At 38.7% G+C, this 27154-nt stretch overlaps 2 protein-coding genes and 1 non-coding gene across 9 annotated transcripts; 2 read left to right on the forward strand and 1 right to left on the reverse strand.

Annotated features, from left to right (window-relative positions):
- Positions 1-1147: 1147 nt before the first annotated feature.
- ACTRT3 (actin related protein T3) lies at positions 1148-3175 on the reverse strand. Its single transcript, XM_081570827.1, has 2 exons — positions 2929-3175; positions 1148-2281 (listed from the first exon to the last, which is right to left on the reverse strand). The coding sequence occupies exons 1-2, from the start codon at positions 3126-3128 to the stop codon at positions 1363-1365; spliced, it is 1119 nt and encodes a 372-aa protein (XP_081426953.1). The 5' UTR covers positions 3129-3175; the 3' UTR covers positions 1148-1362.
- Positions 3176-5132: 1957 nt separating this feature from the next.
- On the forward strand, positions 5133-5205 carry TRNAV-AAC (transfer RNA valine (anticodon AAC)). Its single transcript has one exon. It is a non-coding gene; the product is annotated as a tRNA-Val (tRNA).
- A 1669-nt stretch (positions 5206-6874) lies between these two features.
- Positions 6875-25570, forward strand: MYNN (myoneurin). 7 transcript variants are annotated; one of them, XR_014077029.1, is made up of 9 exons: positions 6875-6952; positions 7828-8124; positions 11936-12726; positions 13429-13588; positions 18006-18184; positions 19057-19140; positions 20011-21651; positions 22043-22363; positions 24172-25570. XR_014077029.1 is itself a non-coding variant. In XM_081570795.1 (8 exons), the coding sequence occupies exons 2-8, from the start codon at positions 7859-7861 to the stop codon at positions 22303-22305; spliced, it is 1830 nt and encodes a 609-aa protein (XP_081426921.1). In that variant the 5' UTR covers positions 6875-6952; positions 7828-7858; the 3' UTR covers positions 22306-23845. The 7 variants fall into 7 exon arrangements, 2 of the variants coding, with proteins under 2 accessions (XP_081426921.1, XP_081426922.1); XR_014077025.1 differs by having other exon boundaries at positions 20011-20097; positions 22043-22368; XR_014077024.1 differs by having other exon boundaries at positions 20011-20097.
- The last annotated feature ends 1584 nt before the right edge of the window (positions 25571-27154 follow it).

The raw sequence follows: 27154 nt of genomic DNA on the forward strand, positions 1-27154 counted from the left end.
AGTTCAGCCCCAAAGCCAAATCTATCAGAAAGTCTTCCTGAGCATTCAAGGTGTTTTCCCTCCTACGAAACCCCATTTCACATTTCTCTTAGGACACTAGCTCACTTTCCATCTTATTGTAGTAGGTATGAATTTCATCTCTCACACTGGACTGCTGGATTCCACAGGACATAATCCTGCTCCTGATTTAGCACTTACTGCACTTAGCACAGTGCTTTGCACAGAGCAGATACTACACTTTGAGTTATGTCAACACTGCCAACATCCTCTCAGCCATCTTGGTCATTTCAGACCCTTCTTCCCCCTTCGTAACTAATTAAGCACCAAGACTTGTCAGTTTTTCATTTCTTGCTTATAATCTTGAGTGCAAGACTTGACTTTTTTTATATCTAGACTAATAACTTTTTAATTGATCATTGAATCTACAGAGCCTTTCCGAGTGTAATTTATCCTCCCAACTACCACCACATTCATCTTAATTTCTTTATGTCTCCTGTTTTCAAATCTTTTTTTTTTTTTTTTTCAAATCTTTTGCCTATACGACATTTAAAACAAAGCCTTCCAGCCTCTGGCCTTAATTTACATTCCTAGTCATTGGTCTTAGTCTGCTCAATAAGAGCTCTTCATTTTAACTAAACCAGTGTATTAAACATGCCTTGAATATGCTTTGTTCATCCTCATATCTAGACTCTTGCTCATTTCCATTATGCTTTTCTGAATATCTGCCCTTTTTTTTCACCCTGCCATGCTCATCCTAATGCTACCTCATTCATGATGGCTTACCTATGAAATCTTCCCTCATAGCAACCTTCCTTTCATAAACTTCAACAAACTGAAAGCTATATCCCTCATTTGGCACATACCATGTTGTACCACAAATTGCTCTCTCCCTCTAAAGGAAATGTGAGATCTCCAAGGTCAAAAATAATGTCGCCTGTAGCATTTAACTTGCTTCCCAGGTAGCGCTAGTGATAAAGAACTCACCTGCCAATGCAAGCCATATGAGACGTGGGTTCAATCCCTGGGTCGGGAAGATACTCTGGAGTGGGGCATGACAACCCACTCCAGTATTCTGGCCTGGAGAATTCCATGGACAGAGGAGCCTGGTGGGCCACAATCTATGGGGTCACAAAGAGTGAAGACACAATTGAAGCAACTTAGCACGAGCATTTAATTTGGTTCAACTCAGTAAGCATCTGTTATTTGACTGCTTCTCCATTATTTTCCCCCATTATACAAATGCAAGAGAGACATGGACATTCCAATAATTGAAATATTTTCTGTTTTCCCAGAAACATATAATATCCAAAGCTATCTGTCACATATACTCAAAACATTTTCTCCTAGCCATGTTCTCTGTAGTCAGAAGCATCTCTGGTGTACTATATTGGGTCCAACTTCTTTATATTCTGCAGCAGTGATCCACATGTCCTGGAAGGCAGACAGGGATGCAAGAATAGAGCCTCCCATCCACACGGATATGTTCCTTTCTGGGGGAGCAATAACCTGCACAGGGGTGTTGGCAGGCACCATCTTTGCTATATCCTTAACTAGACGTTTATCTAAACCAGGGAAAGAGGTTGATCCCCCAGCAAGGATAATATTGGAGAAAAAAGCATTCCTCAAATCTGCATCGCATTTCATTATGCTGCTGAAGCACATCTTATCAATGCCAGGGGTCTCAAGGTGCATGAGACTTGGAGAGAAGAGAGCCTCTGGACAATGAAAGAGCTGGTTATGGAGCTTGAGCCTCTTCCCATCAGGTAGTTGGTAAATCTTCTCTATACAGTCAGCTTTCTTGGCCTTTTCTTCTTCAAAGTTCATTGCCACATAGCAATGGGTTTCCTTAATGTCCGTGACAATCTTTCTGTCTGAAGCACGAAGCAGCATGATGCCGTTCTCCTTCAGCAGCATCATGAGGTAGTTGGTGAGGTCAAGACCTGCCAGATCTAGCTGCTGGACACCATGAGGCAGACAGTAACCCTCAAAGATGGGTACACACTGGGTAACCCCAGCACCTGAATTCAGCACAAAGCCAGTTGTGAAGCCAGCAGCAAAGAGAGCTAGCACCCCTTGGATGGACATAAAGAAGGCAGGAACCTCCAGATGCTCAAAAAACACCTCAGTGACCCGTTGCCGGTTGGCCAGTGGGTTCAGTGCTGACTCTGTAATCAAGACTGGGCCATCACAGGGCTTTAGCCTGAGGTTATCATCATAGATATGCTTCCACATGATCTCCATGTCTCCCCACGAAGTAATGAGACCACGTTCCACTGGGTAGCTGTAAAAAGAGCAATAAGATAAATGGTAGCTTTAAATTTTTCCAGTTTTTACACTCTTCAAACCTGGGTTAATCCTCATATTTATTACCAGTATCCCTTTATGGGCAGTGACTGCCAGCACCTCTAGAGATAGTAACTGCCAGCAAAAGATAGCCTAGCTACCTTCCTCTGAAATTTTTTGTTGATTTCCATCTCCCCTGCCCCTTTGGAATACCCTTTTTATTTTTTTATTTTTTTATTTTTTTGGAATACCCTTTTTAATTAAAAAGAAAGTAGGGAATACCCTTTTTAATTAAAAAGAAAGTAGGGAAATCTTCACATAATAGTACAGTTTTCATATCAGTTGGTTGAAAACAAATGGCCCAAATGACAAAGATACCAGGAATTAACATTTCTAAATGAACTTGTATTTTATGAACGATAGTGTTTATACGTTTGAATATATTCGAATAGATACAAAGAGCAAGTAATGTTCACTCTTTAGGTATGTGGTACCCTCAGAGATTTGTGCTCAAGGGTTTGTAATAACGCCGCCTGGCAGAGACTCTCGTTTCTCGCTTTTTATTCTTTCTCTAGCCTCGGCCCTTCCTCTGGGTTCTCCCGCCTTCCCCTCCACCGGGTCATGTCCGGCGGGAGAAGGCGGTACCTGATGGAAAGCGAGCTTCTCTGCTCCTCCGCTTGGTCTCCCACGCACACTTCCTGCGCGCCCTCGACGCCCCAGGTCAGGCTTTTGGCGCGGCCCGCAATGTCCGAGTAGACAAACTGAGGCTCCCGGGACCCGGCCAGGCCCGCCTTGATCACTCCTGAGCCGTTGTCGATCACCACTGGTAGCTGGTAGTAGCTCATGCCGTCGCTGCCTCTTGTCTCCCAGCTGCTCGGACTGCCCTGGCTGTGGGCTGCGCGGGGAGCGCGGAAAGTGATATAGGGGGTTTCAGCTCCTGGAACCCCGCGTCATAGAGGCTCTGGCACCGCCCCACCGGGACTGAGCCGGGCTGGCGAGGGAACGGGTGTGGGGGTGTGGGGGTGTGGGGGAGCGGGGAAGCGGGGGAGCCGGGGAGGGGTTGGGGGCTAGAGAGTCCCAGGCTCTCTAGTCCCAGGATGCTAGAGAGTCTCAGTGGATGCAAGCTGCGCTCTAAAGTGCCACCCACAATTGCGTCTCACTCGGCCTGGACCACTCCTCACCCCCTTGGAAACCAGGAATACCAATATCAGGAATACCTGACTTTCTTCCCTAAAAGCTTAATAAAAAAAGGCTTCACAAAAGGCTATCTCTAATATCTCCATGAGCTGTAAAAACTTTTATTTCTCAGCGTCATTAAAGTGAAGTCGCTCAGTCGTGTCCGACTCTTCGCGACCCCATGGACTGTACAGGCTCCTCCAGCCATGGAATTTTCCAGGCAAGGATACTGGAATGGGTTGCCATTTCCTTCTCCAGGGGATCTTCCCGACCCAGGGATCGAACCGGGTCTCCCGCACTGCAGGCAGACTCTTATCTACATCCCGGTTAATAGATATCTGTCCAGGGTTCTGCAGGAAGCTCTCAGATGCGCCCTTGAGTCCCGCACAAGGTGCAGAGATTTGAACGGGGAAAGTGTCGTAGGAGGCGGGGCACGGTTCACGCTTCTTAACCTCTTGAAAGAGAACTTTGGGGGAAAGTGCCAGGATTTAAAGTGGGTTTAAAATACTTTTATTATTATATCTATATATAATCAGCAATACTTTCTTTCCCCGTGGTTTCTAAACAAAGTGTACCCAAAACCGAAATAGTACCATCTCACTTTTACATTTTTTTAGCAATCCCATCAGATTACTCCCCCAATCCCCGCCCCCGGTGTAATATGGAAGCTCACACTCATTCCCTAAAAACTATTGATTTTTTAGGCATCAGCGTGTATCTGCCTCTGCAGGGTAAACGCTATTCCTTAGGTCATAAGAAGTTCAGGCTTAGAAAATTTATGCACATTTTGCTGTGCGGTAAAAAGTGCATCTTGATGTCTGATTTAAAAAAAACCCTGAATTTTGCACATCCTATAGAAAATTTTAAAACTAAGTACTGTCTAAAACTAATACAGAAACAAGGGAGGAAATTCAAAAGCAAACTACACGTCATTCCACGAGAGGCTGAAAGCGTTTCTTTCTCTAGAAGCTAAGTTCACAGCTAGAGAGTTTGGTGCCCCTCCCCCCAACGCACCCCCACCCCACCGACCCCGCGTCAGCGAGGACTCCAGGATCCAAGCGCAATCTCCTCTTCCACGCCAGCCAAAGCCCCGAAACACACCCGAGACACTCAGCAACAAAGAAGCTGCTGCTGCTAAGTCGCTTCAGTCGTGTCCGACTCTGTGCGACCCCATAGACAGCAGCCCACCAGGCTCCGCCGTCCCTGGGATTCTCCAGGCAAGAACACTGGAGCGGGTTGCCATTTCCTTCTCCAGTGCATGAAAGGGAAAAGGGAAAGTGAAGTTGCTCAGTCGTGTCCGACTCTTAGCGACCCCATGGACTGTAGCCTACCAGGCTCCTCTGTCCACGGGATTTTCCAGGCAAGAGTACTGGAGTGGGGTGCCATTGCCTTCTCCCAACAAAGACGCTAATATACTTCTTTTCCGTAGAAGAAAGTAAACCTCAAAGAAGGGCCAACTAACGGATGCCCAGTTTCTAACTAGGGGCTTTGAAAACAATGTACGAAAATTCCAACTTTTGAAATGGTAGCACTGTTTAACTGGACATATGGTTATTTCCCGTTGGGGTTTCTTTGCTCTTTTGTTACAAGTTACTGCTAACTTTGTGAACTGCATGTTACAATAGAGCAATGGAGAACTATGAGGGAGTTTCTCAACCCTCTTTCCCAGACAGGTTTCCGTAGTGTAGTGGTTATCACGTTCGCCTAACACGCGAAAGGTCCCCGGTTCGAAACCGGGCGGAAACAGTTTTCATTTCTTTTTCCCCTTACAGGAGCCTGTGATCCTCCTTTTCTTACCCGTTTAAAAAGCAAAATTCTGATAATAATTTGCAGTACCTTGAGAATGTGAACTTTCAACGTGGATGTTATTTGTTTAACAAATATTCTTATTAATGGCTTGCACGTGGAAGAAGTGTTCCAGACTTTAAACAATTTTTTTAAATTCAACACACAACCTGATACTGAAAAAACAACGTACAGCCTAGTAAGAGTAATTAAACGCAGGGTAAAATCTGGTAAGCCCTGTCACCTCAGCACTCTTTGTATTACAAGTCATTTGGTTTTCCATTAGTTTTCACATTGAGATTATTGATTTTTCTAAATGCCAGAGACCATGTTTTGCGCTCTTTCATATACTTCGTATCTGACACCTAGTAGAGACTCACAGCTATCCCTGAATTAATAAATTACCGAAAAGGATTCCGATAAAAGTAAGTATCATCAGAAAATTATACTCAAAGACAAGACGAAATCAAGAAAGAATCAGCCTCAATTTTTTTCCCTTAAAAACCTAACGGTTGTGGGGCTTTCCCCCCACCATAAACATGATTCTTACCTAGAAGAAAGAATAAATTCTTTCTTTGTAAAATTCTTTGTAAACAAAGAGAGCAAACAAAATCTGGTTGTAAAAAAAATCTCGAGGAAAAAAAATAAATTCAAGTTCTCAATGTTCTTTAAAATAAAGCCGTGGGTAAATTTCCCATGGTCCTGACACAACTTTTAACAAGAAAAAAATGCTTAAGTTTTGATTTTCTTAGATTTTCGATGTCCGCGAGTAGCATAAAAGAACTCACCCTAACAAATCAGCACGTACCATTTGTACGTCTTTTTAAATCACGGAGATAACTAGCACACCTTTCCCTCACTGCGTGCTGAGTCCTGTCTGACTCTTTCCGCCCCCATGGACTGTATGTAGCCTGCCAAGCTTCCCTCACTGTACAAAATCTGAATAGAAGGCAAATAATTGTATGAAATGTTTTCTAGTCCACAGGCAGAACCTTTTCCGGAATAAAGCCCACCTTCCCCCAAACGCATGCCCAGTGTGCCCTACTGCTTTGCGCCGCTTTCTTGCATCTCAGACTTCTATCACCAGGTAAGGGTATCCTGGATACTGGGCTCCAGTTGGCTGATGCAAACAAGACTCATATTTTCCCAAAAGCTTTCGGGTAGTACCTAAAATAAAAAGGGGTGATCAGTCTCAGCTCCAAAATTCCCATGGCCGAGAGCCAGCTTAACACAAAGCAGCTGCTCCCAACCGCGGGGCCTCAAGGAAGTGGAGGATGAAGGGAGAAGACGAGCAACTAACTACAAGCCCCAGCATACAATGCACAATTTGGCTCCTGGAAAGAGGTCCGCAGGGCAGCGCGGCTGAGCCTCCGCACAAAACGCCGGCCGAGCGCGAGATGCTGACTGTCTAGAATGCTCACGGTGAGGTCGACAGGCGTGGCTCCGTAAGCGAGCCCTCACGACTCTCCCTGTTTCCGGGTGCTCCTGGCATGCTAAGTAGCGGGGTCTCTATGCACCAGCCTGCTGCCCTCAGGCCGCTGTTGGACCTCCAGGGTCCTAGAGCCTACCGCGTACCCGCGGAACGCCCGGAACCGGATGTGACGTCACCGTGGAGGAAGCAGGGAAAGGCGGAGCGTGGCCTCGTGACGTCTTTCCAAGATGGCGGCGAGAGGGTGAAGAAATTGTGTTCCCCTTCGGGTTTCTATAGGTGAGTTCTGTCTTTGCCCCAAGGCCGCTATTCCCGCTGTCTCCAGACCTTGGGGCATTGGAGGGCAGGCTCCGTGGAGTTCGCACTCAGGCCGGAGTGATGGTGTTAGGGTGGAAAGCTAGGGCGAGGCAGCTCCGGTGTTGGCCTTGGTGACACTCTCTGCCGTGGGAATTGGGGGAGTGGGAGCTGGCCAGGAAGGCGGAAGGCGGGAGAGATCGGCTTTTACTGTCACTCTCCCTTGCCGCCTTGAGTGGACGGGGGTCGTGGTAGGGAGGAGTGTGGCCTCCTCGGGGCGGGTGACCAGATCTTGGACAACTCTTGGCCCTGCTGGTTCTCCGCCCCCTTCGGCACCCGCCTTGCGTTTAACACTGCGGGAGCTAACGGGTTTTGGAGATTTGAGAGCAGTTTTACACCTTAAACTTAGTCGAAAGGCAGAGAAGCAGTTGAGAAAATTTTAAAGAACTCGTACCATGTCCTTTGACCATTTGTCCCAAGGAATCATTTCTTAGTGGTTTATTAATTTTTTTTTTCGTAATTTACGTGTGCCTACTGAGCTTGAAACTGTGAAGGTTCAACTCATGTAGAAGTGTTAAATTTTTTTTTCACTTTGTGGAAATGTTTTCACACATCGTCATTTGTTGATGTGTCCAAAGGATTGTGTTAGTTGACCAAGATGAAATAAAAACTAGGAAGGCTTTTTATCACTTAGGTATTTTTATCCGTATCTGCTTGGTAAGAATTTTCTGGGGGCGTAAAATGAGAACAGACTTTGTTCTTGTTTGGATTCTATGTCTCTTTATTCACCAATGGCTTGGGAGAAAAGTTTGATGAAAACTTAGTGGTACTGATTCACTCTTTCTCTCTCGTTTTTTTAGAACAAGGATAGAATTTGATTCCGATATCAAAATGCAGTATTCGCACCACTGTGAGCACCTTTTAGAGAGACTGAACAAACAACGGGAAGCAGGTTTTCTTTGTGACTGCACCATAGTGATTGGGGAATTCCAGTTTAAAGCTCACAGGAATGTGCTTGCCTCGTTTAGTGAATATTTTGGTGCAATCTACAGAAGCACTTCTGAGAACAATGTCTTTCTTGATCAGAGTCAGGTGAAAGCTGATGGATTTCAGAAACTGTTGGAGTTTATATACACAGGAACTTTAAATCTTGACAGGTAAGGTACATATGTTATTTCCACTTACAAAAGCTGGTCAATAGTCTTGAGCTAAAGCCGATTAGTATTTTTTCCATTCAATCCCTGAACTCTCAGTCTTAAAACACTGATGTGCCCAGTGCTGCTTTTAATAAAGAGGTCAATATCACTGGTTTGCGCTAAACAGACTACATTTCATAAGCACAAAAAGTACAGATGTTCATAGGATTACAGCATGGTTTTTGACATATTTGACTTATCTACTGAAACAAAGTGTGTGTTTTGAGGAATGGAGACTTAAAAGATTGAAATCAAAATACAATGAATTTTCATTGAATTCCAATTTCCCCTTGCTTTTTGGCCTTCAGGTTCCCTCTGGTCTTCTCTCTCACTTTTCATCCCCTACCTCATAAGATGTTTGGGTGGGAGGTATAGGTGGAGAAAGAAGAAAGAATCTGTTCCTTTAATAGTGCCCCTTTTCTAGCCATAAATAGCAACATGTAGGACCTCTTCCTGATCTTGAACCAGAAAAATGCAATGCTTAGGTCGGCTAGAATGCTTCTCTGAGATGTTGATGCTGTCACTGCACTGACGAGAAATAGGTTCTGAAGAACCTGATAAGTCAGGCATTTCATCTTTCATTTGCGATGAACTGTGTAGTTAGATTAATACTAATATGTTTACTGGTTGTCGGAGAGAAAGGCGATGGGGATAAAAGGAAAGAGAAACCCATCAAATTACTCCTGCCTTCTTTTCTCCAGCTTTTTTAAAAGTGTAAACATGAATAGGTCACCATCTGACATAGCACGGTTATGAGCTTTAGAATTAGATCTTACGTGTCAGTCACTATGTCTCTTTGATCAATATACATCCTCTTTAGGCCTCAGTTTCTCCATCTGAAAAAATGAGATAATAATAACTACATGGGTTGTTACTGTGAAAATTTAGGATTTACTATCTACCAGTGAACATTAGTTTCCTTCCTTTATTTCTTCTTTTCTATTCCACTCTCCAAATCCTTTGAATCCACATTTATTGGAGAAAAGTTAAGGAAAAAAACAAAAAAGGAAACATCTGAAATTCTGCCACCCACCAATAATCACTCTTAACACTTGGATAAATATTCTTTCATTGTTTTCCAGATGATCTCTATAGATACATACATGTACACATTAAACAAAATCCTTCCCTCTCTTTACATTGCAGCTTATCATGAAAATATATTTCTCTGAAAAGCTGGAATCAGGATTTTCCTTAATCCTATTAAAAAAGAAGCATTCATGCTATTTGGAATTACTTTTAAATTTTGATGTAATGAAATTTTTGTGTCAGTTCTGTGTAAGTTGCTTAAAGGAACAGCAGTATCACAGATAAATGTCACATGGTATTTAAGTTTACTGAATATTTGGCTATACAAGTGCCTTTGATCTAAAAATTTTAAATGCGTAATATAAAACAAACAATCACAAAACCAGTGAATTTTGGTTGATCTTTAATTTAGTGATTTCCCTTTCTCAGTTAACTTTACCAGAAAAATCTTGAATTGATTTGAATACATTGAAGGGCAGCTTACATTGAGCCTTCATGGAGAGAACTGGTGTGAAGAGCCAGATGTTTGGTTCAGTCTTTTTTGATACGCATCTTTCCTGGAGAGCTGGAGAGTTAATTGTTTGAGCCCAGCCACAAATAGAAGATATATACCAAAAATAGAAAGTCTGTACGACTTATTAAGAAAACAGAATAATAAAGAATTAAGTGGACTCAGAAGCTAGTTTCCCAGCTCAAATCTTAGTTCTAATGCTCTGATCTTGGACAGGTTACTTCTTTGAACCTCTGATCCTTTGTATGTAAAATGGCGATTACAATTATTCATATAAAGCAGTTAGCCAGTTATCTGGCATAGATAATTAAATGATTTTCAGTGACTGTTCAAAAAGTGAAAGCAAGTTTGCAAACACTTTTAACTTCATGCTTGTAAACAAAAGCAAATCAGTTATTGACATAAACAAATGCTGATTGATTCTCTTAACTGTAACTGAGCTTATAGACTATCAGTGAAATAGGTAAATAATTTGTATGAATTACAGTTTCAGTTCTGAACAATTCGTGTGTGATTCAGTACTAGTTTGTAGTGGTCTTAAAGGTTATCTCACCTATTTTGTGGTTCATTTACTAAGAACAATTGTAATTTGAGACCTACGTATAATAAGTGATAGAATAAATTTGGGTTTCATTCTAGTAGTGTCTCTCACTTGTAATTTAATAATAGACTAACAAAAATCCATAAAAAAATGTTTAAGAAACAGTGTTTTTAGAGACTAACAGTAGTATATACATGCAAAGAAATTCGTATGGAAGACTGAGTGAAAAGTGAAGACGCTCAGTCATGTCTAACTCTTAGCGACCCCATGGACCGCAGCCTACCAGGCTCCTCCATCCATGGGATTGTCCAGGCAGGAGTACCGGAGTAGGTTGCCATTGCCTTCTCCGGATGGAAGACTAATAAGATTGTATTTATTTTGGGGGCATTCATACTGTACCTTTGCAAACAGTTAACTTGATTACAAGGATCTTTCCTTACTTGTTCCAAAATTATAGGCAAAGGCCATAAGAAAAGAGTGAGTAATGTATTCTTAGCTAAGGAAGTCAATTTGCAAACAGATGATTGTCCAAAAGTTTGTTTGTAGTATATTTAGGAATTTGGGATGGATTTTCCCAGAGAATAAAATGTTCACTAAAACTGGTGATTAGGTTTCCAGACTAGTCTATAAATCTGCTTAATTTTTTCTGAAAAAAATTTTTTTCTGGGAAAAATGACAAACAGGAAGGTTACTTGAGAGTGTATATGTATGTGTGTAAGTATATAGTCATCCCCAAATAATTAAAAGGGCGTGTTTTTGGTATTAATACCAACTCAGCTTTCTAACTTTACATTGAAACCCCCAAAGATGCTGACTTACCCTAATTAAGTCAGCTGGTAGTCCAGAGCCATTGCTAACGTAATTGAACAACCAGCCTTCCACTGCACTGTAAACTTCTGAAGGGCAGAGACTATTTGATATGTCTTAATATCCCTCTGAGTACCACACATGGTAGATGCTCAGTAAATATTGATTTGAATGTTGAACATTCAAATTGAACATTAAATTTTTCTACATAACTCTAATATGACATTCTTCAGTTAATTTGTGTTGAATATCAAACACAAAAAAGCTGGGAAGGTTGCTAGAGAGAGCTTAGTGCATTCTAAAACCTTGTTCCTTCAGCTATGATCCATGGACCAGCAGCATTGGCATCACCAGGGAGTATGTTAGAAATGCCGATGCTTGGGCCCCAAAACAAACCTACTGAGTCTGAATCTACATTTAATAAATCCCTTGGTAATTCAAAGGCACAGGAAGTTTTGAGAAATACTGTTCAAGTTCCTCATAGGGGAGCAGAGGAAGATAATAGTTTTTTAAGACTCTTCATACAAATAAGGAAAAGTTGGTTGCTATCTGAAGAGGCCTCAGGATAAGTGGGAGGAGGCAGTAGGTTACCAACAACTATTTTTGTGTTCCAAGTGTTTTTTTTAACAAACAGAGATACTAACATTTCATTTTTCCATGGTTGTACATATGAACGATACATTAATTTTTATCTTTTCAAGTTCTGTAAAACTGAAGATTTTTTCCTAAACATTCTGAGTGAATAAATTTTAAGTTTGTTCTGTTAATCTTTTTTCATCATTTTACTTCATTAGGTCTTTAAAAGACAAATATTTGTGTAGCTGTGTTTCAAAAACGTTTTTTCTTTGATCAGAATATTGTCATTTAGCCTTGTTTCCTTACAGTTGGAATGTTAAAGACATCCATCAGGCTGCTGACTATCTCAAAGTGGAAGAGGTGGTCACTAAATGTAAAATAAAGATGGAAGATTTTGCTTTTATTGCTAATCCCTCTTCTACAGAGATATCTAGTATTACTGGAAACATTGAATTGAATCAACAGACTTGTCTCCTGACTCTGCGAGATTATAACAGTCGGGAGAAATCAGAAGTATCTACAGATTTGGTTCAAACAAATCCTAAACAAGGAGCTGTAGCAAAGAAGTCATCTCAAACTAAAAAGAAGAAGAAGGCCTTCAATTCCCAGAAAACAGGGCAGAATAAAACAGTGCAATATCCCAGTGACATTTTAGAGAATGCATCTGTTGAATTATTTCTCGATGCAAATAAGTTGTCCACACCTGTAATAGAACAAGTTGCACAAAGAAGTAATTCAGAACTTGAGTTGACATCAGTTGTGGAAAATACTTTCCCAGCACAAGATATTGTGCAGACTGTTACAGTGAAACGGAAACGTGGAAAGTCACAGCCAAACTGTGCTCTGAAAGAACACTCTATGTCTAATATAGCCAGTGTCAAGAACTCTTATGAACTGGAAAGCTCTGGGGAAGAGCTGGATCAGAGGTATTCCAAGGCCAAACCAATGTGTAACACATGTGGAAAAGTGTTTTCAGAAGCCAGCAGCTTGAGAAGGCACATGAGGATCCATAAAGGAGTCAAACCTTATGTCTGCCACTTGTGTGGAAAGGCGTTTACCCAGTGTAACCAGCTGAAAACTCATGTAAGAACTCATACAGGTAAGACTGTTTGTGGGAAGGATAGTTGTTTTTATATTGTGACTGAAATATTTTTATAGGCATTAATATATAGTGTTGACTAGGTCCAAAATTCAGTATACACTTATATTCATAAAAATATTGAGCATGTTAGACTTGAAAATACCTTTGTAATTGTGACCAAATATTTAATGGCTCACTGTTTTGTTGTAATTGGTACTCTGAAGTCCCAGTGCGTGAACTCTAAACCATTTTTCCTCACAGTTAAAATAAGCATAAACTTAGTTCTAGCTTGCTAACTGTTTAACAGACAGTATATTAGAACTGATAAAGAGAAAAAGTAATTAAAACTCAGGCTGATTCTCAGATTTTGCCAACATATCTCACTACCTGCTTCCTTAGACTTTGTCAACTTCTGAACGTAAATTATATGTACATTCCTTCCTCAACCTTTATTGGTATACTAGATTTGTCCTTTTTGGAAGCATTATATATTTCTCTCATCACCTTTCACTGTTACAAAATAAGAAACACTAATTTCTTTTAACTCTATTGGTGTTTCCAATAATCTGGAAAAAGATCCTATATGCTCTTTTACTTCTAGCAGTTAATATTTTCTGAATACTGAAACTAATACTGTTGATGAACTCTTTTGAAAGTTTGTATGACTTAACTAAAACAATATTTCCTTCTAAATATAAATTTTATTTACTTCTCTTTTAGGTGAGAAGCCATACAAATGTGAATTGTGTGATAAAGGATTTGCCCAGAAATGCCAGCTAGTCTTCCATAGTCGCATGCATCATGGTGAGGAAAAACCCTATAAATGTGATGTATGCAATTTACAATTTGCAACTTCTAGCAATCTCAAGATTCATGCAAGGTAAAAATAAAAGCAAAAAAAGACATTTGATCTTTAAGTCTGTCATTCACTGTAGCCTTAAATAGACTATTACATGAGAACTCAGGACAGTAGACTTCTAATTGTGGTACCGCCACACAATATTATTAGCACAGTTAAGGAACCAGAAGGGAGCCATAATGCCTGGAGGGGAATAAGGTCTGAACGGTGTTAGGGTGTTCAGAAGGTGAAGTTTTTGTAGGCCATTATGAAGCTTTTATGTTTGAGAATGAGAAATAAGTGATGGGAGCTTACTTGCATTGTAAGATCACTCTGGATGCTTTGTTAGCAAAAGATTGTAGGATTGCAAGAATGGAAGCAAAGTTACCAGTTAGGAAGCTATAGATAAAACCCTAATGAGAGGGATGATGGTTCAGGTCAGAAAGGTAGTAGTGGGAGAGATAAGTGGTAGTCAGATTCTGCATGTACTTTAAAGTTATAGCAAACAGAATTCGCTGCACATTTGGATGTGAGGTATAAAAGAAAAAGAGAATTAAAAATGATATGTAGGTTTTGAGCTTGATCATATGAAAAGATGGAATTACCATTAACTGCAGTGGGAATTTGTGGATAGAGCAGTTTAAGTAGGAGTGTGGGAGTTCAGGAGTAGAGTTCTGATCATGTTAAGTTTGATAATGACTATTAGATACCTGAATGGAAATGTGTAAGAGATGGTTCAGTCTGGAAGTCAGGGGACTGGTTTGAGCATGTCATTGGCATGTAGGTAGTATTTGGCATGTAGATAGTATTTAAAGTCATAATGTTAGAGATGAGGTCACCAGAGGAATGAAGATGGACAGGAAAGAGATGAAAGGATGGAGTCATGAGGCACACTAACTGAGTTCTGAGAGACAGGCAAGAACCAGCTGAAGTCACTAGGAAGGAACAGCAAAAATAGGGACAAACCAGAATGTTGGGCAGTCTTGGAATCCAGGTGGAGGAAATGATTTCAGAAGGGAGCCGTCATTGTGTCAAATTCTGATGATAGGGAGATTAGGACTGAGAATTGACTATTGGATTTGGCAAAGTAAAAGGTTAGCAGTGGTTTTGACGAAAGCAGTGTTAGCAGAGACTAGTGGGGAAGAAATGAAAGTAGAACTGTTGGAGACTCAGGATCTTAACTAAAAGGAGAGCAGAAAAATAGAGGAACAAGCAAGGTTGGGGTCTTTTTTGTTTTTTTTAAGATGGGAGATGTATCAGTATATTTGTATTCTATAATCCAAAGGGATGGGGGGGAATTGATGATACAGGATGAAAGAAATTTCAGGAGTGAACCTGGAGTAGGCAAGGGGGATAGTGTCTTAAGTATACAAATAGGAAGAACTACCGTTCTTGTATTAGAGTGAAGAAAAACAAACTCTGTAGATACAAATGCCTATAGGTGGAGGTTTGTGGTGGTAGAAATTTTCTTCTGATTGCTAAAATTTTTCTTAGGAAAACAGGAAGCAAGGACATCAGCTGAGAGTGAGGATGGGTGCTGAAGGTTTAAGGAAAGTGAATGGACAAGCAAAAATAATTGCCTGTGGTATTGTGGGCATACTTGATTACCACGTATAGCTGATGGGAAAACTTTGAACTAATCTCAGAACTAATGTTTTCATAACTGAAACATTTGTTCTTGATGTTATACATTGAAACTGTTGATTTTATTTTTTTAATTTTTTTTAAACTTTTTATTTTGTATTGGAATATAGCCAATAAACAATGTTGTGATAGTTTCAAGTGAACAGGGAAGGGACTCGACCATACATATACATATATCCATTCTCCCCTAAACTCCCCTCCCATCCAGGCTACCACATAACATTGAGCAGAATTCCATGCTCTATACAGTATGTCCTTTTTGTTTATCCATTTTCAGTATAGCATTGTGTACATGCCCATTCCAGGCTCCCTAACTATTTCTTCCCATTCTTCCCCCCGCCCTCTCCCTCCCCCACCAGGACCATAAGTTCTTTCTCTAATTGTGTGAGCCTCTTTCTGTTTTGTATCATTTCTTTTTAGATTCCACATATAAGGTATTTCATATATTTCTCCATCTCTGTCTGACTGACTTCAGTCTGTGTGACAGTCTCTAGGTCCAGTCTTATTGCTGCAAAAGGCATTATTTGATTTTGTTTGATGGTTGAGTGATATTCTGTTGTATAAAAGTATCACATCTTTATCCATTCCTCTGTAGATGGACATCTAGGTTGCTTCCATGTCTTGGCTACAGTAAACAGAGCTGCAGTGAAGTGAATGAACACTGGGGTGCATGTATCTTTTTGGATCTTGTTTTTCTCTGGATGTATGCCCAGGAGTGGGACTGCAGGGTCACGGTAGCTCTGTTTTTAGTTTCTTAAGGAACCTCCATACTGTTCTCCATAGTGGCTGTACCAATTTACATTGCCACCAACAGTGCGGGAGGGTTCCCTTCTCTCCACATCCCCTCTTCAGCATTTGTTTATGGATTTTTTGATGATAAGACATTCTGGCTGGTGTGATGTGATATGTTGTAGTTCTTTTCTTTTTATGTCGTAGTTTTGATTTGCATTTCTCTAATAATTAGTGATATTGAACATCTTTTCATGTGATTTTTGGCCATCTGTATGTCTTCTTTGGAGAAATGTCTATTTAGGTCTTCTGCCCATTTGTTGATTGGGTTATTTTGATGCTGTTAAGCATCATATCAGTTCAGTTCAGTTCAGTCGCTCAGTCGTGTCCGACTCTCTGTGACCCCATGAATTGCAGCACGCCAGGCCTCTCTGTCCATCACCAACTCCCGGAGTCTACCCAAACCCATGTTCATCGAGTCGGTGATGCCATCCAACCATCTCATCCTCTGTCGTCCCCTTCTCCTCCCGCCCCCAATCCTACCCAGCATTAGGGTCTTTTCCAATGAGTCAACCCTTCGCATGAGGTGGCCAAAGTATTGGAGTTTCAGCTTCAACATCAGACCTTCCAATGAACACCCAGGATTGATCTCCTTTAGGATGGATTGATTGGATCTCCTTGCAGTCCAAGGGACTCTCAAGAGTCTTCTCCAACACCACAGTTCAAAAGCATCAATTCTGCGGCGCTCAGCCTTCTTCACCATCCAACTCTCACATGCATACATGACCACTGGAAAAACCATAGCCTTGACTAGACGGACTTTTGTTGGCAAAGTAATGTCTCTGCTTTTAAACATGCTATCTAGGTTGGCCATAACCTTCCTTCCAAGGAGTAAGTGTCTTTTAATTTCATGGCTGCAGTCACCATCAGCAGTGATTCTGGAGCCCAAAAAAGTAAAGTCTGACACTGTTTCCACTGTTTCCCCATCTATTTCCCATGGAGTGATGGGACCAGATGCCATGATCTTAGTTTTCTGAACGTTGAGCTTTAAGCCAACTTTTTCACTCTCCTCCTTCACCTTCATCAAGAGGCTCTTTAGCTCTTCTTCACTTTCTGCCATAAGGGTGGTGTCATCTGCATATCTGAGGTTATTGATATTTCTCCCAGCAATCTTGATTCCAGCTTGTATTTCTTCCAGCCCAGCATTTCTCATGATGTACTCTGCATATAAGTTAAATAAGCAGGGTGACAATATACAGCCTTGACGGACTCCTTTTCCTATTTGGAACCAGTCTGTTGTTCCATGTCCAGTTCTAACTGTTGCTTCCTGACCTGCATACAGGTTTCTCAAGAGACAGGTCAGATGGCCTGGTATTCCCATCTCTTTCAGAATTTTCCACAGTTTATTGTGATCCACATAGTCAAAGGCTTTGGCATAGTCAATAAAGCAGAAATAGATGTTTTTCAGCATCATATAGCTGTTGGTAAATTTTGGAGACTAAATCCCTTGTTGGTCACATCATTTGCAAACATTTTCTCCCAATCTGTGGGTTGTCTTTTTGTTTTGTTTATTGTTTCCTTTGCTATGCCAAAGGTTTTACATTTAAGTATGTCCCATTTGTTTATTTTTCTGCTTATTTCCATTATTCTGGGAGGCAGATCGAAAAAGATATTGCTGAGATTTATGTCAGAGTGTTCTGCCTGTGTTTTCCTCTAGGAATTTTATAGCGTCTGGTCTCACATTTAGGTCTTTAATCCATTTTGAGCTTACTTTTGTGTATGGTGTTAAAGAATGATCTAATTTCATCTTTTTAATGTAGCTGTTCAGTTTTTCAGCACCATTTGTTGAAGAGACTGTCTTTCCAACATTGTGTAATCTTGCCTCCTTTGTCACAGATTAATTGATCATAAGTGCGTGGGTTTATTTCTGGGGAAAACTATTGATTTAAAATACATATTCTTGATCTGTTCAGATGAAATGAAACAAAATGCTGCATGAAAAATTGTACAAAAAAGTTTGCTCTGTAGCATGATCCTCAGATTGTTTTACTTGCCATCATATATCTCTATAATTATTTACTAATAGGAAGCATAGTGGAGAGAAGCCATATGTCTGTGATAGGTGTGGACAGCGATTTGCCCAAGCCAGCACATTGACCTACCATGTTCGAAGGCATACAGGAGAAAAGCCTTATGTGTGTGATACCTGTGGGAAGGCATTTGCTGTCTCTAGTTCTCTTATCACTCATTCTCGGAAACATACAGGTAAGACTATGACACAGAGATTGCCTAAAATAAGGACAGTTGTAAATAAAAGAAAAAGGGAAATTGAGCCTTTACAAAAAGTAGGTTACAGGCTTTTGTGTTTGTACTTCTTGAAGCTTTTTATGTTTCTGATTTTCACATAAATATTAGATGTAAAAACAGACTTATTTTCTAGAATAATACACAGTGGGTGAAATTTTTTTTATCATGTAACTTATGTACATGAAAATCAGGTAATTTTGACAGTATATAAGTTTGAGTTAAGACATTTTTTATGGTGTTAGAAAAACTCCTTAGCATCTTGAAGCTTCATTTCCCTAGAATAAAGCTGTAAAGTTAAGGGGTTGGGATGAGTTTGGATAGAACATCAATTTAGTAACTTCTTAGGACTTTTTCTACAAAACATTCTAAGATTTGTAAATTAAATAGATACTTAAAACCCAAAGTATCAGTTTTGAAGCAAAATCTGTTGTTCAAAGATTTTCTTTTTTTTGTAGGGTAATTTTTTAATAGATTCTTCCCTAAGTTATTTTAATTCCCCTTTAATAATCTTGTAGATAACAAGAATTGAAATATGGATTGATGAATTTTCATTTTTTAAATTTTACAAAAATCAGACTTCTTGCCCATTTTTAGTCTACTGGAAGGATATTTGGAGAAAGTTTTATTATATGAAAAAGTATCAGGTTATATGAACAATGTAAAATAATTACTAATGTTCATTTAAGTTGGATCACACTGAAAATACCTCTAAAATACAGTATAAAGAGGTCTTAATTTAAGTAATACTTTAGCTTACTATAAATTATTGTAATTGATAAATATTATATTGGTATAGTACACCACTTCGCTATCTTTTATTTTCCATCTAGGTGAAAAACCATACATATGTGGTATTTGTGGGAAAAGTTTTATTTCCTCAGGAGAGCTCAACAAACACTTTCGATCCCATACAGGTCTGTGTTTAGGGAGAACGTATTATTTTTTGTTCTCTCTAATTTCTTTTTATGTAAACATTGACTTTAAACCATTATGGATTATATGGTATCTAGTCATACTCTTAGCTATAGCTATATTTTAATGTATGAGTATCAGTTTTATTTGTTTATTTTTTTGTTGTTTGGAGTATGGATTAAATTGGGTCAAGAATTATGTAGATTTTCTAAGACATGTTCCAGGTAATGAGTAGTTTTTAAATGATTTGGATAAAATTGCACAGATATGCCAAAAAATGAAAAGGGATAGGTAATATCAGATTTTCTTATGAAACAATATTCAGTATGCAAGTTTTGGGGATATATTCTAACAATGACATGGTTATTCTAAAAGGTAGTATATACATAGTATGAAGAAAATATTAAATGTTCAAAGTTTTTTTAAAACAAAGGAAAAGACCACTTGAAAATGTACTGTTACTTTTCTTTCTAAAAGTTATTCCTCATAATTGAAAGGATTTTCTAATTTATAAGCTACCTGAGTAGAAACCATAATTATACATTTTTTCCCCTCAGCTACATCTCTGGCATAGTCTGGCATATAATTGGCACTCACTAAATGTCCGATAGAATTAATTTTTTAGTTTGAGGTTTCTGTTAGTGAAAATGCTTGATTTTTCCTTGAAATAGGGAAGCTTTGCATAAAGGAAAGGAGTGCCTATGTATGGAAGTTTTTATTTCGCTATGTTAGAGCCAGCAGAGTAAAATGGTAATTTGAAAGAAATTAAATTTAAGTAATATAATAATATTAGCATTGTGTTCATGAACATTGATATTTTGCCTTAGCAGTTTCTAAAATTCTGAGGCTTTGATTTTTAACTTATTTTTCAGGAGAAAGACCATTTATCTGCGAATTATGTGGAAATTCTTACACAGATATTAAAAATTTAAAGAAGCACAAAGCAAAAGTACATTCTGGTAAATGCTTGTGTTTTTTAAAAATTTGGAGCTCTCATATTTGTGCTATTCCTTAAAATGTTGAGATACACATTGTAACAGTTTAAATTAGATATATATTTTTTAAAACAAGGTGTACCCATATGAGGAAGGTAGCTTTATAATGTGCAGGTGAGTTCACTCTTTCTTTCCATATTGACCTTGTAATAAACATTGCTTTAAAATATTTTCTACTTTAAAAACCTGATGTATGAACAATTTCAAGAATGAAAGAATACATAAACAACTGTATATCACTCTTTCCCATACCAGAATCTGAGTTATCTGGGGTTTATTGTAGTTATGCAGAGAAAGGAGCATCATGAACACTAGTCCAAAAATTGTATGAGAGGAAATAGGGAAACAGATATCCCCAAATTGTCATAATATGTGAAGTGGAAAACCGTACTACAGAATTTTTAGTCTCTTGCTTAAAAATGAATCCTTGAAAAAGTTTCAACGTGCTTACCATTCTTTTATGCCTAGAAACAAAATTAGTCTTCCTCACTGTAGAGATGATAGTAAGTAAGTTTTTGGTAGTAAACATAAACATCATAAAGATTAAGGTAGTAATATCTGAAAACTTCAGTGAGTCATAAATTCGACGAGCATTTATTAAGTACCTCTAAAGTACACGTAACCATGCAGGTACTAGGAAGGTGTAGTCCTAGTCCTCAAAGAGCTTACAGTCTAGTGTGGGAAACCAGAAATCTAAATAAATAACTATGATTACAAAACAAAATGTAGGATATGGTAAAGACATAAGAGTACTGAAGAAGAGATTAAGTCCTTCTGACAGGAGTATTGGGAAGGCTTAATTCTGGAGAACCTGAAACATGGAGGATGGAAATGGGAAAGGAGATGTTCATCCAGGCGGAGAGAACGTTGTGAAGAGAGTCACTGCAACAAGAGACGCAGGTTGTATTCTTGACTGGTTGAACTGAAGAATAGTTTGGCAAAAATAGAGTTATAACTTTACAAAAGTATGCAAGTTTGTCTAATGAAGGTAGTGAGATTAAAATCATGTTAGTACTTTTGGAGTGACAAGAATATGGGAAAGCTAGTGGAAATTTTGAAGAGAAAAGTGTGTCTTTAGTCAGTGGGGTAATTAATCCCTTGAGTAATGCAGAATTTCTTCTGAAAATAAATGAGAGCGCCATACTTCTGAACTTGAACTCACAGAATGATATGAATTACTCACTAATACATTCAGTGAATTAAAAAGAGTACTTATCTATGTAGCACTATGCTGCTGCTGCTGCTAAGTCGCTTCAGTCGTGTCTGACTCTGTGCGACCCCATAGACAGCAGCCCACCAGGCTCCACCGTCCCTGGGATTCTCCAGGCAAGAACACTGGAGCGGGTTGCCATTTCCTTCTTCAGTGCGTGAAAGGGAAAAGTGAAAGTGAAGTTGCTCAGTCGTCCGACTCTTCGCGACCCCGTGGACTGTAGCCTACCAGGCTCCTCCGTCCATGGGATTTTCCAGGCAAGAGTACTGGAGTGGGGTGCCATCGCCTTCTCCGTGTAGCACTATGAGGTACTTGTAAGTAGAGAAGTATAATTAGACATTTGCTCTAAGGAATATATAGTCTGTTAAGCATTCAAGGCATACCTAAGTAGGATGTTACATAGCAGTAAGATAGATAGCTAGGTGTCACAAGGTGGTATATGAAGTATTGACAAATCAGTGATTAAGAAACAGCTTACCCTGGTCTAGAGCAATTAAGTCCATTTTTATAATGGAGTTGATGCGTAAACCTAGTCTTGAGGCCCATAATGGTTTTGTGCAAGTAATGAGAAGGGCAAATCAGGAAAAGAGAAATAGTGTGACTAAAGGTGGGGTTAGAATGTGAATGGTAAGTAGATGAGTCTTCCTCGGGGTTTTGTTTTGTTTTTAAAGATAGTGAATTTTTTCCCTTCTCCTTCAGGTACAGATAAAATACTAGATTCTAGTATAGAGGATCATCCCTTGAGTGAACAAGACTCCATACAAAAAAGTCCTCTGTCAGAAACTTTGGATGTGAAACCTTCTGATATGACTTTACCACTAACTCTTCCACTTGGGACTGAGGACCACCACCTGCTACTGCCTGTCACAGATAACCAGTCTCCTACGTCAGATACACTACTGAGGTCGACCGTGAATGGGTATTCAGAACCACAGTTGATTTTTTTGCAACAGCTGTATTGACTTTGTGAGGAATATGGAATTGCTAAGACGTCTCTGGTAGTAAACATAAACATCTCTGGTAAGGTGCATATATTCATATTAAATTAACCATTCATTTGAGTTGTGACCATGATTTTCATTCACTGAAGTAAAAGCACCTGATGCTGCATCATAGCTGCAATGCTTGTTTTGATATTTGGCTTTTATGTCTAGGTTATACACACAGCTTTTAAAGGAATGAATTATACTGCAATAGCACTATTTGGGGTGAATAAGTATAACTTTGTTTTAGAGCTGCCTTAATTCCATTTCTGTGTTTCACTTCAGAATTGACTTTCATTTACTGAAGTGAAATCTATCAGTTTATGATTGCGTTTTGACCTGTAGAATATATTTATTTTGTTCTCAAAATTTAAACAAAATCCATAATAGTATCAGCCCATGACAGTGCTGTTAGCAAGCTCCATAGACCAGTATATAAACTATGAAAGTCACTCAGTCCTGTCTGACTCTGGCGAATTCTCCAGGCCAGAATACAGGGATGGGTAGCCTTTCCCTTCTCCAGGGGATCTTCCCAACCCAGGGATTGAACCCAGGTCTCCCACATTGCAGATGGATCCTTTACCAGCTGAGCCACAAGGGAAGACTTTCACATATAAACTGTGAGGGGGGAAATTGATATTTCTATTATAAAAATTGAGGTACTGAATAAGAATTGTGCTATTTCTCTATTAATATAGTCCACTGAAGGTAACTTTTCTAATGAAACAAAAAGTGCTTCTCTTAAAAACTAGAAAACTAGATATAAATTTTATTGTGTAGAACTCAGAATTCTGGAGAAAACCAGTGGTCAGTACTTTTTGATTTGAATTATCTGAGACTACATTTTCAAATGAATTTTAGATAGATATTTGGTGTTTTTATCTTATTAAAAGCAGTTTCAAATTTGATGCAGATTGTTTTAATAAGTTTCTAGATTACTGGAGATGAGGGAAATATACTGAGTTTTGAAAATTTTTGATAAGCTTCTCTTATACCTCTTATGCACTTTAAAAAAAATAAAATCCTAAAGAATTTTCTAAATAGAAACTTAGTGCATAGTATAAAACACTTGACTTCTGAATTTGGTACATTATATTCATAAATAATTAAAAAATTAACTTCAATTATAAGTAGACATTTGAGTAATCAGAAAGCCAGTTTATTAGACATTTTATACTTGAGTTTTTTATAAGTTTCAAGTTTGAAATTTTTATAGATTAAACCGTAAGAGTTGGTGGTGGCTGTAGTTTCACAGTAGTCCTTTTCCTTCTTAATGAACTTAGAAAATTCAAATTTATCCTGATACTTAACTACCATTTGCCCCTTCCATTTTCCCCACGTATTGATTTAATCTCACTGCCTAGTCTTTGGACATTAAATTTTTAGTTCCACAAAGTCTGTTCCTATACTGCTGATCAAACACCATGATGACATTATTTCCTATTTCTGCCATGCATTAGTTATGGCTCATTTGTTTTCTGCTTTTAAACTACACCTGTAATAAAATTAATGTATTTTCTATTGGTATTGATTTCTTTAATTGTATTTTCTCTGGGGTCCTAGTCATAGGAACCAACCAGAAGACTTAATAAAACTAAATTCTTGTAAACTGTACAGATCATCACCATTTCACAGCGCACTCATCATTTTCACAATAAATTGCCACCAGCGGGATTGACTTAAGAGTTTGAAATACTGCCTTTGTACAGTGTACATCAAACTTAGTATTTAATTTATCTAAGAAATCTAATTATTCGTGTGTATTAATTTAATATACAGGGTTTAAATACAATTTATAAAGTTATAAAAATGTTCAACTAATCTATTCTGGCTTAAATTCAATAGGAATTTATTGGAATGTGAAGAAATTAAAGAAAATTAAGACTCAGCCTTTTTAAGAAGTCTGCTGAAATGGAGAGGCTATATTTAATTCACATCTTCATTAATCCAAGCATCTAATGAACAAAATTTCTTTTTAAAAACTGCTACAGTGATGTCATAATTCTGTAAGGGTAGTAGTTACCAGATTTCCTCTAACATGATGGTAATTAGCATTTTGCCTTTATATAAATTAGCCTTTAAATTTATTATTTTTAGGATTAAAGGATTGGAGTGGCTAAGGTTGATTTATTGTTTTTCTTCATCACATTATCTGCTTCTTAGCTAAAATAATTTTATTTTAAATTGCCATGGCGTGACGCTCTTCCAGAATGACTTGTAAAGAAAGTTTGAAGACTGAGTTTGTGTCCTGTCATTCTTCTAATGCTGTATTACTACCATATGCATATATTTTAGTTGTATCTGCTATCATTGCAACACTCACAATTGTCAGTTAAGTTCATCTTTAAATATATTTGTAACAGTGCAGTGTTTTGGGAAAGGTCTATTCTAAATTATGTAAGTATTGCTAAGTTTTTTGAAAGTCTTTTAGAATGCTGAAGATCTTACTAAGAAATTATTTTCTAAGTTAATTTTGTTTTGTATTTGTATTAGATAATTCCTTCTGTATTGTTAGATTTTAGGCTTTTTAAAAAACGATAGATTATATATAAAGGATTTTTTGCTGGTATTTGTTTTATGTTTCATTTCATAGAATGATTTTGATAGATTTTAGAAAAGTGTTTTATTTTTTTCCAAAAGAAACAGTCCTGTCAGTTCTGTTGCAACAGTAGTTTGTCACTTTTCTGTATGTTTCATGTCTACAGAAATTGTACAAATGATAGTTGAAATGTGCTTATATAAAGATAATTAATCTACATGTACTCATGTATCATGTACTACATGATATCCTAGCTCTATCATTTGATACACATCAAAAACATTTTTAAAATAGTGGTGTCCAAGCCCCACTACTCCTTGGGCCCTCTGGATCAGTCTCCACAACATGCCAGAAAAGCTCCATAGGTGGTCTTAATGCACACCAAACATAGAAAACGATTATCCTAAACACTTCTTGGTGTTCTTCCTTTCAGCTCTTGATATGTGGTATGTAGGCACTATCATTGTTTTTGGTTTTTTTTGGCTGTACCCTGCAACTTGTGGGATCTTAGTTCTCTGACTAAGGAATGAACCTGGGCCCTTGGCCATGAAAATGTGGAGTCCCTAACTACTGGACTGCTAGGGAAGTTCCTATATTGTCTCTTGATAAATGAAGCTCTTAATATGACTTTCCACTTTTTACTCAGATTTTGAGTCTTTGGAATTTGGCTAGAAATACCACCAAATAAATTGTATTTTAATTCCATTTCTGTAAAGTCTATGTTTTTACTCATTATTTATGAACATTATTGATAGTTATCAGAGCATTTCTTGAGACAGTGATATGTTTTACTTACCTGTCCTCTGCAACCCCCACCCCACTTCATTCAGCAGAGATGTGGTGTATTTGCTTAAGGGATTTGGATAATTATCATGTAAACATAGCAGTCATTCAGAAATAGGGTATTTATTTTCAAGAAGTATATACTGAAATAAACACCATGGATATGAATCAGGTATTTGAATTAAAATATCTGGCTATTACTTGAAATGCTAGAAAATTATTGAAATCAGAATACATAAAGCTGTAAAGATGCACAAGATGATTTCTTCTTCTAAGTTTACAGTCAAGTGGGAAAGACAGGCCTGAATGCCAAGTGTTATAACGGAGGAAGGCAGGAAAGGAAATGTCGAGCAGTCAGTGGAAGTTGAATGGACAGAGAAAGGGCTGTTGCTTCCCTGGATAGGCAGGTAAGAGGAGATGGCTATTGGGAGGGATTTGTTCACAGCTGACTGAGGTAGGGAAATGGAGAGAAAATCTGAAAGGTGTTGGCAGAGATCAGAATCATCAAAGACACATCTACCACTATACCTCTACCACCTTGAAAGAGTCCTCTGCCTTGCACTTGTGCTGGAAGAATGGGATTAGATAGCCAGGTTTACACTCCAGGATCTCACACCCTCAACTACAGTTGACTGCTAAAGGGCAGGGAGTAGATGGCCACATTTGTAAAATGCTTGTGATTCCATGCTTGTGATCACAGCTGATGGAACACCTTACCAGGAAGAAAATAGTTCTTAGCCCAGACAAGCTACTTCAGACACTTGGTTTACATGTACATAAAAAAGATAGTTTAGATCTGGTCCATAGTCAGTGAAGCAAGCCAAAAATCTAAAGGAAATAGTGAAGAAGCAGAGAAAACTGATCTATAGAACAAAGCAAGGGGATGAAGTAGGCTTGCAGAACCAAGCGACCATGACCGTGTGAGAAACCGAAGTGGCCTGGGACTTTGCAGTCCCACTCAGGGTGGCATAGCTATGCTTCGTTTCCTTGTGCCTGGGGATGCCCATGATTTTTGCCTATTAAATCCTTACAGTAAATCCCCCTTTTCTTTTTTTGGCTATGCTGCACAGCTTGTGGGATCTTAGTTCCCCAGCCATGGATTCAACCTGGAAATTCCCTAAATCCCCCTTTTCTTAAGCAGGCTTGAGCCAGTTTCTCTTCCTGCATCCCCAACTTAGTAACCTAAGTTTTGATCCTTAGTGATTGAGTAGATGGTGACTCGGTTAATTATGATAGGGAGATAAGATGGAGGTTTATGGAAGAGAAGACTTTTTATCTGCTGGATTTGATTGGTGCTGAGACACCTATGTGAAAATGTCTAGCAGTGGTTGGACATGGGGACTGAAACCCAGTCGAGGTTAAAGCTAGCGATACAGATCTTGCAGCATAAGGCTAATAATTGTGACAGAAATGATTTAGGCAACCCTGAGGATAGTATAGAAGAACAAAAGATGAGGACAAAATCATGGGGGAAAATACATTCTTAAGAATGAGCAAAAGACAGAA

This window comes from Giraffa tippelskirchi, chromosome 2 (genome assembly GCF_054371585.1).
Source record: "Giraffa tippelskirchi isolate mGirTip1 chromosome 2, T2T-mGirTip1v1.2.pri, whole genome shotgun sequence".
Classification (NCBI taxonomy): Eukaryota; Metazoa; Chordata; class Mammalia; order Artiodactyla; family Giraffidae; genus Giraffa; species Giraffa tippelskirchi.